Below are 14,906 nucleotides of genomic sequence, written 5' to 3' on the forward strand. Positions count from 1 at the left end.
GAGCACAGCTTTCCCCTGAGATAACCCTGGCTGGGCACTGCCAGCTCAGGTCAGCGCTGGGGCCATGGGCAGAGTCCCTGTGGCTGTGACAAGTCCCAGCCCTTGGGTTACACACAGCTGGCAACGCCCAGCCCAGCAAGTGGCTTCATCTATAACGGGGACAGCTGCTGACCCAGGGCCGTGTGTGGCCACCAGGGACATCTCTGCCATCTGCTCAGCTTGCACCAAAGAGGGGTGACCCTGGGGCTCCTGCTGCTTCCTTACCGGGGCAAATCCTCCTGTGCATCCCTCACCGACCTGGGTCCGCTTCTCTGCCCGCTGCTTCCAGCAAGATCCCAGCTAGGGAAGGAGCAGCAAAGAGATGATTTTGGGAATCCGTTCCTGCGGGTAGCCTGAACAAACCCCCAGGCAGCAGCGAAGAGCAGCCCCTCCGCCCGCCGAGGCGTCCATCGAGCCGTGCTCTGCCCGCTCCCCCCGGCGCCGTGCGGGGCTCCTGTGCCTGCGTGAGCCTGTGTGCGCGGAGGCACTCACCAGCCTATAAATCTCCTGGCAGGGCTCTTTCCAAACTTCAGCACGTTCCCCGGGGGAAGAGTTAAGATGCAGCTTGTGCGTCAGCGGCCGCAGCGGGCTGCCCGCCGGGGCTGAGCCCATTCTCCCGCATCTGCCCCGGCAGGTTCATCCCGCAGCTCCATCCCGCCGGGCTCCGCCGCTCCCAGCGCAGCGCTCACGGTACGTGCTCGGGGAACATCCTCCCGCTGCTCCGGGAAGGGCTGGCAGGGATGCTAGGAGGTGCATCGGCTGATATTCCAGCGTTTTCCCCCCACTTTTTTTTTTTTTTTAATAAAATGCTCGGCTTTTGCAGTGGCAATTTTTCTTTTCCACCTAAATCCTAACGACTCGACAATGCTTTTAAGTCTTGCCGTGAGTTTCTTTATCTGTGTGAGGTTTCTGTTTGTGCTGGGGATTTATTCAACAAACCAAACTCCTGGGAAGTTACAGGGCAGGCGGCTGCAGTGGCTCTGAGCATACTCCTAACCATCCCCTGTGCCACAGGTACATACCATAAGTGAAAAAATAGGGGAGACTTTCTACTGATTTGATCTTTTTTAAAAACAAACAAAAAATCAATTCCCCAGGCATATCCCTGACAGTCCTGGGGAGTTTGCTCTGATAAATAAGGTTATTAAAGAGATTAATTTTAAATTTTACTATTTTTAATAGGGAAAAACTACTATTATTAATAGGGGAAAAGAAAATTTGTTTCCACCTTATTTTGGGCAATGGTGCTTGCATGGTGTTTGCAATCCTGAGTGGTGCCTGTGCTGTTTTCTCTCCTAGATCTGCACACCAGCAGCAGGGACCAGCAATCCCCCTTGTCCTTGCCTAACTCCGTGCAGGAGCAGAACTCTGCCGGCTGTTCCCAGCGGGCGGGCTGGCATGGCCGTGCTCCACCTGCACCTGTACCTCACGGCCCTGGGCTGCTGGGTGACACAGCTGTCCAGCTCCCTCCTGCTGCCCAACGCCACCGAGCTGCTGTCCCCGCCCGCGGGCGTGGCCGCGGGGCCGCTCCGGGGCGAGGGGGTCCCGCGGGGCCGGCGGAAGAGATTCCTGTCCCCCCAGGACATGGGTGTCATTCTGGACTACCACAACCAAGTGCGGGCACAGGTGTCCCCCCCCGCTGCCAATATGGAATACATGGTGAGTTGGGCTGTGGCAGGGTGGTCCAACAGCTCTGGCGGGATCAAGGGGCTCACCTCTGATGTGGGAGCCCCAGCCTAGGAGGGATGTCAGGTTCCTGGCTGAACACGTGCCCTGGGGGATTTTTTGGGTCCCAGGGGCTAGCAGACCCATGCAGCCTCTGTGCAGGAGGGATGGAGTCCCAGCACAGAGATGTGTCCCCATGAGGGCAGATTTAGGATCTGTGGGCCTGTGTCTGGGACATCTGGGAGGTGGCTACAAGCATGAAAAGCTCAGGTCTCAACCCAAAGCCCAGGCAGGAGCCTCTGCCCTGATTGCATCCATGAGAGATGATCCCATCACAATCTCCAGGGTCCCTTTTGAGTGTTCCAAGTGGTGACAGCTCCCAGAAGAATAAACGTTCAGGACTGAGTCAAGGAGGGGATGTACAGCCTTGACAGGCTGGACAACTCCAGATGAGGGTCACCCTGGGCAGAGCTTTCCCCAGGTTCTGTCCATCCTGCCTGGAAACCCTAACCCAGCCCTAAAGGTCCTCCAAGAGGAGCTACTTCCAGCCTACACAGGGCAGGACCTGAGGGCAGGAGGTGCCACATGCTGCTCTGCTCCCAGGAAGGGGACCAGCTCTGAGGGAGCAGCTGGGTGGTCCCTGGATGTGGTTTGGAGAAGCACAGAGCAGCCCAGCTTGCTGGGTACCAGAGCAGGTCAGACATGCCCAGGAGCATCCTGCACTGCTTCTTGCTTGGCCTAAATTCCTGCCTTCCAAAGCAACTCACACAGGCATCTCCCCAAAGGCGTTCAGGATGGGTGAGGGAGCTGTAAATAATGCATGAAGGAACCAGCTGTGCTCACCGGTCAGGGCTGCACTGAGGGCTGGGACAGCTGTGAGGGCTGCAGGGTCTCACCCCTGTGCTCAGCTCCACCTTGTGCAGGAGCTCATTCCTGGAGAGAATCACACACACAGGGCTTGCAGCGCTGCAGGGCGTCCCTGCTCTGCTATGCTGTGTGTCCAGAGCTGTGGCAGCAGCTGGAATGGCTCCTGGATATGCTGCTGTGCTTCCTTCCCCTGGGCGTTTTCTGGTCTCATGCATGAGTCCTATTTTTTTGGACACTCAGGGGTGCTCAGAAAGCCCACACAGCACAAGGGGGCAGGTTTCTCCTCTTCCCTCCTCTGGGAAGCCAAAACTGCCTGCCCTTTTTCCTTCCCCTGGCCAGGTGTGGGATGAGCGGCTGGCCAGGGCAGCGAGGCGTGGGCTGCGCGCTGCCTGTGGGACCACGGCCCCCCCGAGCTGATGAAGTATGTGGGACAGAACCTCTCCATCCAATCGGGCAGGTGAGTGCCCTGCAGGCACAAGGGAGCTCCTGGGAAACCCCCACACCCCACGGTGCTGCAGGAGGAGCAGCAGCGCCCCTCAGCCAAGGAGCAGAGGGGCTCTGAGCTGGCATTGCACAGTGAGATAGAGCTGAGAGGCACCGGGGGGAGGAGGAGGGCCCAGCTCTTGCAGAGGGGTAAATACAGGAAAGCAGAGGTGCCTGCTGCTCATTTGGGAAGTTTGCCATTACTTCCCTCTCTGCCAGGCACCTAGACCAGGGGGGTAAGGGTCCTGGATTTCCTCCACGTGGCTGAGTGCTCAGGTGTCTCTGGTCTTCTGGCCTCCAGCACAAGTGGGCTTGGCACTTGGCTGTCCTTACCCCCTTTTCCCCAGGAATGCTTGTTCCCAATGAGCCCTGGCACCAAACCATTTCTCTCCTCCACTTCCTCATTGTGGATCTTTCCCTTCCTTTCCTTCTCCCATGACCCCTGATGTGGAGGAGGTCCACCTTAGCTGTAGCACCGTTGCAGGTACCGCTCTGTCCTGGACATGGTGAAATCCTGGCACCAGGAGAAGCAGCACTACTCCTTCCCCCAGCCCCGGGAGTGCAACCCCCGCTGCCCCTCCAGGTGCAGTGGCTCCGTCTGCAGCCACTACACACAGGTGAGCACTGCAGCCCCCCGGGCTCCAGGCGCAAGGGGGGCCTTGTGCAGCTCACAGCTCTTCTGCCAGCAGCAGCTGGGATCCAGGGTCAAACCTGGCAACTCCAGCTTCAGATCAGGCAGGTCAAACCCTGGCAGCTGGCAGTGTGTCTGCTGGATGGACGCTGACAATGTCCTCCCACCCTGCGTTTTCCAGCATTTGGGCTGTTGCAGGAAGGTCCCAGGGGTTCATAACCCACTGGAGGAGCAACTGGGACCTTCTGGCCAGTTAACAAGGCGGTTTCAATTTTTTGAAAAGCTTTTTCCCCTCTCCTTTGGCCTTTCTCTCCTCACTGCACCTCTGGCAACTTAAAGGTGGTGAAGAGAAAAAAAAAAAGCTGCTTTGTACTTTTGCCAAGCATGAATCCTCTTTGAAATGGAACAGCTTCATAGCACCCAGCTGTTTCTGGCTCCCTGGGAATGCAGCCCCTTCATCCCCTGGCACATCCCCACACAGCCTGGCCAGCACAAGGTGGAAAGCTCCTCTGTTTCTCTGCCTGGCAGCAGAGCTGTGCTAACCCCTAATTACCTCTTCTTCATGGCTCCAACCTTTACCTGAGCATCTGCATCTCCATGAGGCTCATCCATGAAGATACTCAGGGATTGTCTTGGTTGCAAATGGGCAATATACACGTTTTATGGAAGAGATTTAACCTGGAGAGGCTTTAGGAGGAGCTTTAGTCTCTGCCCAACCTCCCTGTGCAGGGTAAGCTGCTGGCCGTGATTCAGTGTGAGGTTTAGGAGCTAATTTGGGTAAATTGGAGCAGTGATCCAGACTCTGCTGCTCATGGATGAGCTTGGCAAGGGTGCAAAGCCGTGCAGGTTGCAGGTAGGAGAGGGAGAGCAAAAAGTCACCCTCTGGTAACAAAGCACTGCCTGTGATGGGCCAGCATGCAGCCAAAGAGATTGGGGCAGCTGGGATGCAATTCCCTGGGGGAACAGAGCCCTGTGCTGGCATCCTGGGGCTATCACTGTGGGATGTCTGGGTGGATGGACACAACAGTGTCTGTTCTCTGTCCTGGCACAGATGGTGTGGGCAACCTCGAGCCGCCTGGGCTGTGCCCTGGGCACGTGTGCCAACGTGCGGGTGTGGGGCAGCACGTGGCGTCACGCCATCCTCCTGGTGTGCAACTATGCCATCAAGTAAGTGACTGGGGAGAGCCCCCCGTGCCATCCTCCCTCCCCACAGCAGTGCCAGCAGTGGGCTGATGATGCTCAGAGGTGATGCCCCCCTCTCTTTTTAGGGGTAACTGGCTGGGAGAAGCGCCCTACAAGGTGGGGCGGCCGTGCTCAGCCTGCCCCCCCAGCTACGGCGGGGGCTGCTCCAACAACATGTGCTTCAGCGGAGTCAAATCCAACCAAGTCAGCTGGTTCTAGGGCTGCAGCCCCAGGAGGAGCCCTGGCAATGGAGATGGGGTGAACAAGAATTATTTATAACACTGACCCCCGGCAGCCTGGCTGTCCAACCTGCTTCATCCTAATGCCACATAGGAAAATGCTTTTCTAACACACGTCTCCAGCAGGGCTGTCTGGCTGCTTCCCACTTTGGGGGAACTACGGACAGTGCAGGTCCCTATTTTCTGAAATGGGGATGGTTTTGGGGTGCATGCAGGGAGTGGGGCTGGCTGGCATGGTCCCTGCTCTGCAGACTCAGGGGGTTTTCCCCACTGTCCCGCCCGGTGCTAAGGCTGGTGTGAGTGTTCCAAGATGTTCCCCTCGTGGTGAGCAGCTGGATAAGTGGGGAGCCCCAAGCATGCTCCTATTTCACAGCAGCCCCTCTGACCGTGGCGCCCCCAGCTCTGAGCCCCCCAATAAAGCAGCCTGGAGACCCCCATGCTTGTGTTGGTTCTCCCTCACTCGCAGCCTGAAGCCTCGGGGTAACACCGAGCCAGTGCCTCTGCTCTGGTTTGGGGTGTAAGCAGCAAAGGGGGGCAGATCCCTCAGTGGGGCCACGGGCTACGGGCACAGGAGATGCCTGGGCGCTTTGCTCCATCGTGTGGGAGAAGCCAGCACTGCTGGGACACGGGCTGGTGATGACGCTGAAGGGCCACAAACTCCGTGTCCCGCCCATGCTGTCCCACACCATCCCACTGCTCTACCTCACCCCCAGTGCCACTGAGCACCCCATTATCCACATCCCCTCCCTCTCCAGAACCTCTCAGCACTCAGAAAACTCAGGGATTCCTGAATTACAAGTCCTCGGATCTGAGCATCCAGCTGTGGATTCCTGTGCTGCAGCCCTCTGCATCCAGCAGCACTCTCCCCACTGCATGCTCCCTTGGGATGTGCTTTTCCATTCCAGAGGAGCACATATCCTTAATTTGGCCCCTCAGGGCTTCAGGGTTTCAACAGCTGAGGTGTTGGGGGGATCCTGAGACTGGACCCCTCTGTGCCTCCTCCAGCCTGGTCTCTTCCTGAGATGTACAAGGAGATATGGAAGGCTCTGTGCTGATGGATAATTTTTTCAGCTTCAGCTCTGGATTCCCCACGTACTTGGTGTCCTTTCAGCAACACTTGTTGCACATGGCCCTGCTGGTCTCAGCACAGCCCCTGGCAGCTCAGACTGCTCCTGTCATGGAGCCCCCAGTGGCACAGGGGCTGCCACAGCCTCGTGGGGAGCCCATCTGCACATCTGCTACCATGAGGACCTGGATGCAGCAGTCTCAGAGGGAGCACAGATGACCATAAAGTGGCTGTGGAACAGAGAGAGACAGGGAGGAGCTGCAAGCACCCTGTGCTCAGGGTATCACCCTGCATCCACCACAGCATCCCCAAGCAACATCTCCGGTTTGGCACCAGGCAGACAAGCCCCGACTCATGGCCTGGGCATTTTGCCCCTTGTGCCTCAGCCAGGCTCTGCTGTGCCCTTGCCAGTCCCTACACTTGTCCCACGGCCCCTGGTCCCCCATGCTGTGTTTTCCCTTTGCTGTACACAGGCTCACACCTGGTTTTCCCACCTCGGGCAGGTGATGGCACAAAACCCAGCAGCACCTGGGGCACTGCAGAGCTGGATCCAGCTGCCCCCACTCCCCGTGGCCAGGGGTGAACCCCAGCCCGGCGGCTGCCCCGGCCTTGACACCATCTGCAAGCGGGAGCCCCAAAAGAGTCCAGTAAAAGCCGTGTTTGAGTTTCTAGCTTGGCAGCAGTTACTATAGCTACAGCAACGGCACCTTGCAGATTGGTTTCCATAAGAGCTTGGTTACTATTTAACATCTCCACCCACATTAGCCCTGATTAAGCGAATCAATAAGATAACAGGAGAGGCAGGTTTCCTCGCCCTGCCTCTCCGCGCTCCCTCCTGCCTTCACCTAGTTCCTTAGTGAGAGACATTTTTTATTTATTTATTTACATTTCTTTTTTATTCCTCTACTTCCTCTGGTTTTCGCCCCAAGTCCCCATAGCGGTAGCCGGCGAGACATGGTCAATGTAGGCACCCAGCTAAGCGCTAAGATGGAGGCTCCATATGGTGAGTACAGCGTTCCCAGCGCCCGCGCTGCCGGCCTGGCGTCGCTCGGGGAGCGGGGCTGGCAGCGGCCAGCAGCAGCCCCCAGCCCCACCGTGCTCCCCCCGCCTCAGGCAAGGCTGGAGGTGGAGACAGGACAAGGGTTCTGGCTGATTTGGATGTGATGTAAATCCTCTATGTGCGTTTTCTCTCTTTCACTCTGCTTGACCCAAAGAGGAAGGCACGTGCCTGCGGGAGCAGAGCGGCCCCACGTGCTGGCAGAGGGGCTGTTGCTGCTGCTGGGATCACAGCTGAAGTGGCAGCAGTTTAGAGGAGGTGAAGTGCTGCCCTAGGACACACAGGCTGCAGGTGGCCCGTGGCATGCCCGGGCTGTGAGTGGGCACAGCGGGCACCTGCCAGTGCTGTGCTCCCGCCGAGGGCTGGCGTTACGGCTGGGCAGCTTTCCCAGCAGGGAGTGGAGTGCCTGGACAAGCAGCAGCCTCCAGCCTCTGCAGGGCACAGCATCAGGTGGCACAATGCTGCCTGGTCACCTGGCCACAGCGAGATGCCTGCCAGGCCTGTGTCTGTGCTCCTGGCGTGGCAGAGTGGGCACCAGCCTGGAGCAGCCCCGTGTTGTGCTCCTTGGCTGTGACAGATGCCAGCTGCCAACAAATGCAGGTGGACCCCTGGGGACAGGTGGCCTTGCCTGGGCTGACATCAGCCCATGGTTATCCTCAGGATGGGACAACTGTGCCTCTGTGGCAGCATCCCCACACAGCTGATTTGGTCCCGTGTGTTCTGGGAACCCTGGTTCCCTGGGCATGGCCAGGCTGGGGAGTAAGACCTCAGCAGCTGAGGTCTCACAGTTAAGAGGTTCTCCATCACATCCTCATGGTGCTCCAGCACTTCCTCATAGCTCTCCATCAGATCCTCATGGCTCTCCATCATTCTCAAGGGCTCTCCATCGCTTCCTCTGGCTTTTCATCACACCTCATGGGGCTTCCCATCATACTACCTTGCTTTCCTCACTCTATTCTTCATGTCCTGCTCCTCTTCTCTTTTACAAGTGTGCAGCCCCTGCCTAGCCCACTTTCCAGGTACTATGTGTGCAAACCCAGGTCCCAGGAGGGCTTGTGGGACTCCCAGACCACCTTCTTGCACTTTGCTCATGGTCTCTCTTTGGATGGTTGCTTCCCTTGACCCAGGCCTGCAGCCTCTCATAGGTGTCACCCCCAGCCCTAACCCACCTCTGTTGTGGCATTCATGTGTCTCCTTGCCCCAGCCCCCAGCACTTTAGTACCCTGCAGATCACTTTATTTCAGGTAACATCACCCCATGGTGAGCCATGGCCAGACACAGGCCATGTCAGCATTTTGGTGGGTCCATGGCCTATGGCAATGGAAATGTAAAGGAATTATATAGGATCTGCTGTAGTGTCACTGGAGCAGGCAATGGTGATCAAGCAGTTACAGAATGCTGAGTTTTAGTCTGCTTTTGTCCAGTTGTGCATCCCCAGCCTGCAGGAGCCAGGTGTCTGGAGGAGCTCTGTTCACTCCTGCCTCTGAGCTGCAGGAGCCAGCAGCAGGAAAATGCCCAGAAAACTGTCCAGGTTTTGGCCTGTTTAGTGCAGGCTGTATCTTTGTGTCCAGCTGGTGCTGCTTGGACAAAGTGCAAGGAGCCATGTGGTGAAGGACACGTGTGAGCTGGTGAAAGGAAGGATTGATTCCTCTGAGATGGGCAGAGGGTCAGATCCTGGAGTGGGAACTGGCCCAGGAGGAGCCAGTGCTGAGCATCTCCCAGGCTGAAGCCCCTGCTGCTGGTGGGAGATGGCTCCTGAGCCACCCAGCTCCCAGGGACTGACCTGCACCTCATTTGCAGGAGCAGGGGAGCTTCAAGGGATGTTCCCATCGGCCTGGGAGATTGGTGGTGCAGGGTGGCCAGGTCTGGCTGTCCCCACATCCAGGGTGCCTGCATCCAGCTTTGCCCCAGGGTGCAAAGCCAACCTCATTTCTGCAGTGAGCATCCAGCTTTGCCTGGCACATGCAACAGGAGGAGCTGAACAAGCTCTTTAATCACTTAGGATGAAGTTATTCTGCCCACTTGCAGCTGGCTCTAATGTGAACGGCCACTTGCCAGCCCTGGCACATCAGTGACCTTAAACACAGGCAGGTAATAATTTCTGACAGTAATTTTCTCTTGAATTTTTTTTCAATTATTTTTATTAATTACCATTTTTAAAGCTGTTTTTAACTTTTCGGTCTAAGAGTCAGTAACTGAGCCACGTGCTGAGCTTGGGTGAGTGCAGGCAGAGCCAGGTGCTGTGGGGTGGCTGGGGAGGAATCACTGCCCATCCCACCTGTGGCTGCTCTCCCCATCTGCTCCCATGGCCCAACAAAAGCAGGCTCTGGCCAGCACCTGCTGCAAGCCTGGGGCCAGGCAAGGGGGAGCGAGAAATAATGAGAATAAAAAAGCAAGATGGGCCTCCTAGACTAAAGTGACAGGAAACTCAGAGTGTTGGCAGAAGGAGGGGAGTCCTCCTTTTTCACCCATAAATAAAATGGGTGAAAAAGTTATCCAAATAGAGGTGAGGAAGGCTTGGTGGGATGGGGACTGGGCAGTGCCTGCCTTCCCTGGCAGCTCTGTAGGGTTGGGCTGGGGCTGGGCAGCAGAGTGGGCGCAGCAGTGGGGATGCACCATACTGCAGATGGCAAAGTGGTGGCCAAACCCTTCCCAGGGTCACTGGGAAGTTTATTCCCTTGCAAAGCAGTGGGGGAGCTCACACAGCAGTGGTGGTGCTGAGTCCCAGCTCACACAGCAGTGGTGGTGCTGAGCCCCAGCTGTGCCCATAGAGATGCCCTGGCAGCCAGCAGCTCCCAGCCCTCAGCAGGACAGGCCATGGAGCTGGCATGCCTGATGGAGGCACACCTGGGTCCTCCAGGGGAGCCTTCAGCCTTGGAGAGTGTCACAGAGTTATTTTCCATTTCTTTTGATAGATGGGAGGATTTTTCTGATTTTCCCTTCTCCCCATCCGTCTTAGGAGCTTCAGGATTTCAGCATCCATCTGAAGCCAAGGGTACATTCTAATGGGGAAGCTTGGCACTGGCATTCAGCCTTGGGGGCAGGTCTGGCCCTCTTTTGGCAGTGGTGGCATCAGTAAGAGCATCCTCCCACTGCAGTTACTGCAACCCTCCCCATCCATTCCTGCCCCAGACTGTCACCAGCATTTTTCCTAAATGACACCTTGGGGACAATTCTTTCCCTCCCATTAGACCTGTGCCTTGTGTAAATGACTTGGAGGATGCCCTGCCAGGCAGTGACAAAACTGGCCTGTCCCCAGCACCCTGGGGGGGTCCCTGGGAGAGAAGGGAGTGATGCTGCAGCTCTGGAGAGACCTGGAGCTGGAGGCACATTCACAATCCTCACCAGCACCTGCAGAGGACAGGCTGAGAGCTGGAGAGGGCTCCACTGGTGCTAAATCCCTGCAGGAAGCTGCAAATAGCTGTGTGAGAAGGTGGAGGATGGAGAAGGGGCAAGGGGAACATCTCCTCCTGGGCAGCGAGGAAGGGATGAGCCCCTTGACCCATCTTTATCCTCCCACTGAGACTTGGGCAGGATTTGGGCAATTGGTCTCAATCCCAGTGCAGGCAGCACCACCCCTTCATATCTTGGATCTCCTCAGGGATCTCCAGGGCTGGTGGTTACAGCAGGGACCAGTGCTTGATCAGGGCTGGCCCTGCTCAATAAAGCAGCTTTGGACAACAGCTGAAAAATGCCAGATGTCATTGCTGCTCAGGAGCTCTGGTCCAATGTGGGCAAGAGTTTCAACTGAGAAACATAAGAGGGGGGCCAATTTTCTGAGTATTTTTAATTTTCACTGCCAGATGCATTGAATTTTTTACAAGTTTCCTCTAGATATGACCTGAACTGAGCTTTTGCTCCTTGACTGCTCTTTAATTCCTCTGTTTAGTCCTGGTCTCTGTGTCCAAGGGCTGGCAGCCATCAGGGACTGATGGCTCTTAGGACACCTGGCACAGCCCCCTTCCTTGTCCCCACTCTGGCCATCCCTGCTGGATGTTGGGGTGGCTGTAACACTGGTGCTGGCAAGGTCAGCACTTTCCAGTGCCTGAGCAGGGTATTGGTGCAGCCAGGAATAAGCACAGGTATTTGCTGCGATGCAAAAGGCACAATCACTGTGTTAGCACCTTGGCCTGCTCCCCAGAGCTGTTTGCTGCTGCTTGGTGAAGGTTTCCTTGGGGAAGAGCTGGGGATGCTGCTCAGTGTCACAGGGTGTCTGCACTTACCCACAGGGCTGTGACTTCTCCCACCTCATTCCAGCCGTTTATGGGGCCAGCAGCACTCCCTCAGCTTCGGCTTTGCTTGAAACACAATGGTATTTTTATAGGGGGAGTGAGCCCAGAGGGCTGCTGGCAGCAGGAAATGAGCTCCAGCTCTGGAAGGTGAGCAGCAAGAGGCTCAGGAAGTGCCTGAGAAGTGCCTGAGAAATGTTCTGAGCTCAGCAGGGCTGGTGCAGGTCTGCCAGTCATACTCTGTTAGTCATCTGCTGACATTTCTTAAATGGCATTAAAAATATTTACTTAGCATGAGTGCAAAGGGGAGGTGAGTGATGGTGGTCCCACAGACAGCAAGGGCTGGGTGAGCTTCTTCTAGATACAGCAGTATTTGGAGCAGGACCAGGGCCAGCAGTGGGGCACAGAGCCAAGGGGTACATCAGGGGATGCCTGCAAGTATCTTTGCTGGCAGGCTTGGGGTTAGAACAGGACAAAGACTGCAAAAAAACATCCATGACTGTTTGTGTTCAGGCTCCTTCTCTGTTTGCTTTCCTCAAATATTCAAGCAAACAAGGTTCCTGGCAGAAATGTATGTGGAAATGGCAAATGTTGCAGAATATTCACAGAAGGTGAATTTCAAGGTAGGGGTTGTAGGGTGAACCCGGGGCTGAGGGCTCTGCTCTCCTGTCCTGGGCAGAGGCACTGGGGCCTCTGAGCAAAGCTGGGTTCCAGAAGAAATTCCTCCCAGGAACAGCTCCTGTCCAAGCTTCAGCCTGAGCATCCACAGAGATTACTCAGCAAATCCCTTCAGGAAATACATGTCTCAAAAAATAAAGGTAGGCTCAGGATACTGCACCAAAGGGGTGGGAGGAGCAGCTCAGGCAGAGCAAGTGGCTGTGAAAGTCAAGGAGCAAACAGACTCTGGCTCTGCAAGGCTGGACCAGACTTTCTATCCCAAAATCCTGCAGCCAGCAGAGGGATTCCAACTGCATCCCCACAGCAATGGAGCTCTGGTGCTGAGAGACAGATGGGGACCATCACTGTGAGCTCAAGCCCTCTGAGCCTCCAGCACCCAGGTGTCCCTGAGGGCACAACTGCTGCTGGCAGCTCCTGCTGGGAAAAGGATTGGAGGTAGGAATGGGTGAGAGTGTGTGCCTCCATAGCAGGTGACGAAGCATTGCCCGTATCCTCTGTGATGGTGCTCTGGGAGCATCTTCTCCTTCTCTGCACATCCAAGTTGGTTTGACAGCCTGATTTTCATCAGAGCCCTACAGAACTCAAACTTTGCTCACTCCACTCCAAGATTCCAGGGCAGGACCTTCCCTGCAGCTTTGCTCATCCATCTGTCAGGGTGGGTGGCTCATCTCCTGTCACTGAGCACAGGGAACACAAACCCACCAACCAGTTGTGGGGACCAGCAGACACCTTTCACCTGCCTCTGCACCAGAAACCTGTCCCAGCCATGGGTGTGTGTGAGATTTTATAGGTGATAACTCCTGGGAAAGTGGGAAACACAAGGAGAGATGCGCACACAGCTTCCTGGCATGGCCCAACGCTCTGGTTAGGAGAGCCAATGTCAACAGATAGACCTGAAGGAAGGAGCAAAACCAAATACATGGGTACTTCTCAGAACAAGAGCTGTAAAACCTGTACAAACCTGAACAAGTGCCACAACACTGGTTTATATGGTCAGAATCAACAGTCGAGCTCACTCAACATGTTTGCCAACACACAACAACAGCCACCGTGCTGGGTTTATGGCCCAGTGCCCCTCATGGAGGCAGAGCCCAGCTCCTCCTGCCCCACTCGGCCACTTCTGTCCCCCTCTGCTCCCAAGGATGCTGATCATTTTGCCACATGGTCCCCAAAGCCTTGATACCCCATGGTAAGGGGCTGCTGCTTGAGCAGATCCTGTGCTGGGGACCCGCACGCTCAGGTGGAGGTGGCCCAGCAGGGAAGAAAAGACAAAGCACTGATGGATGCCTGAGGGAGCAGCTCGTGCAGAGTTTCATGGTGGGCAGGCCAAAGGTGGCAACAGGAAATGAAGAGTGGAATAAGGAGGCAGGAAGGACAAGGGGACAAACAGCCAGGCTTCAGATCCACAGCCCTGCCTAGAGTCTGCTGCCACCTGTGGTGGTGTTCACAGGGGTCCCAGGGCGAGAGAAAAGACAAGAATCTGACTCCATGTTTCAGAAGGCTGATTTATTATTTTATGATATACACTATATTAAAACTATACTAAAAGAATAGAAGAAAGGATTTCATCAGAAGGCTAGCAAGGAATAGGAAAGAATGATAATAAAATCTTGTGACTGACCAGAGAGTCCAAGACAGCTGGACTGTGACTGGCCATTAATTAGAAACAACCACATGAGACCAATCAAAGATGCACCTGTTGCATTCCACAGCAGCAGATAATTATTGTTTACATTTTGTTTCTGAGGCCTCTTGGCTTCTCAGGAGAAAAGATCCTAGCAAAAGGATTTTTCAGAAGATATCATGGCTACAGCCACCAGTGTGGTGGAAGCAGAGCCGAGTGCTGCCTGTGGCTCATCCATGGGTGTGTGCCTGGAGACTGCCATTGTCTGGGAGAAATGTCTGTTGACTTGGGTGTGTTTGCCTGTTCCAGCCACTAAAACCTGTGTGGCAATACAGGGGTGCAGGGAGGTGTCACGGGGTTACACACAGTTCAGTCCCAGCCCAGCCCTCGATGCTGCTCCCTGCTCTACGTGGGAATGTTGGGCATCAGCCCCTGCTACCAGCACACCCCTCCCTGGGCACAGAGCTGCTGCTCACTCCCCATTCCTGACCCACCAGGAGCATTCTGGAAGCTGCTGACTGGGGGCACTCCAGATTAACTCAAATATACCTCAGGCAGGCCTGAGTGGAAGCAGAAGCTCATGGAGACAGCACAGGAACGGTTTAGGAATGCTTTGCTCCATTAGACTAGTGCCTTTGAGGTGCTGCTTGGGGCCCAGTGTCTGGAGGGCAGGAATGAGCTCTCTTCTCCTTGGCACAGCAAAAGCAGAGGTGGGCTTGGGAGGAAGAGTCATCTGAGGAGGAAGGAAAATGCAGGAAAATGGGTGTTTCAGATGGGTTTGTCCCTGAGTTGGTTCTTCTGGACATAGAGGCTGATGAGACCTGGTCCTAGTTGGGTCACAGCCATGCAGCCCAAGGCTGAATTCAGAGGTGCCCAGGTCTCCCTTTCAGCAATCCAGTCACTCAGTGCCTGTGAAACCCTAGTGAAGTGCCACTCTATTCCCTCACACGATTTTCCTCCTCCATTATAAACACTTGGCCACACTTGCCAGACCACACTTCCTACAGAGAAGAAAACTCTGGGTGCTCAGCAGCCTCCCTGCTCCCCTCTGGACTGAGTCATCCTGCATTGTGATGTCATTTGGGAGGGGAGACCAAGGTTGCTGCTCAATTATATGGTGTTCTGGCTATTTATATAGAAACACTT

General features: G+C 55.6%; 1 protein-coding gene across 1 annotated transcript; it reads left to right on the top strand.

The window, feature by feature from the left end:
- The first annotated feature begins 1,437 nt into the window (after nucleotides 1-1,437).
- Nucleotides 1,438-5,367, top strand: R3HDML (R3H domain containing like). The gene is given in 6 exon segments (XM_030963222.1): nucleotides 1,438-1,698; nucleotides 2,911-2,935; nucleotides 2,938-3,028; nucleotides 3,539-3,671; nucleotides 4,737-4,852; nucleotides 4,954-5,367. Coding segments are annotated over 6 exon segments (759 nt in total). The 3' UTR covers nucleotides 5,087-5,367.
- Nucleotides 5,368-14,906: the final 9,539 nt, after the last annotated feature.

The sequence above is a fragment of the Camarhynchus parvulus genome, chromosome 20 (genome assembly GCF_901933205.1).
Source record: "Camarhynchus parvulus chromosome 20, STF_HiC, whole genome shotgun sequence".
NCBI classification, from domain to species: Eukaryota; Metazoa; Chordata; class Aves; order Passeriformes; family Thraupidae; genus Camarhynchus; species Camarhynchus parvulus.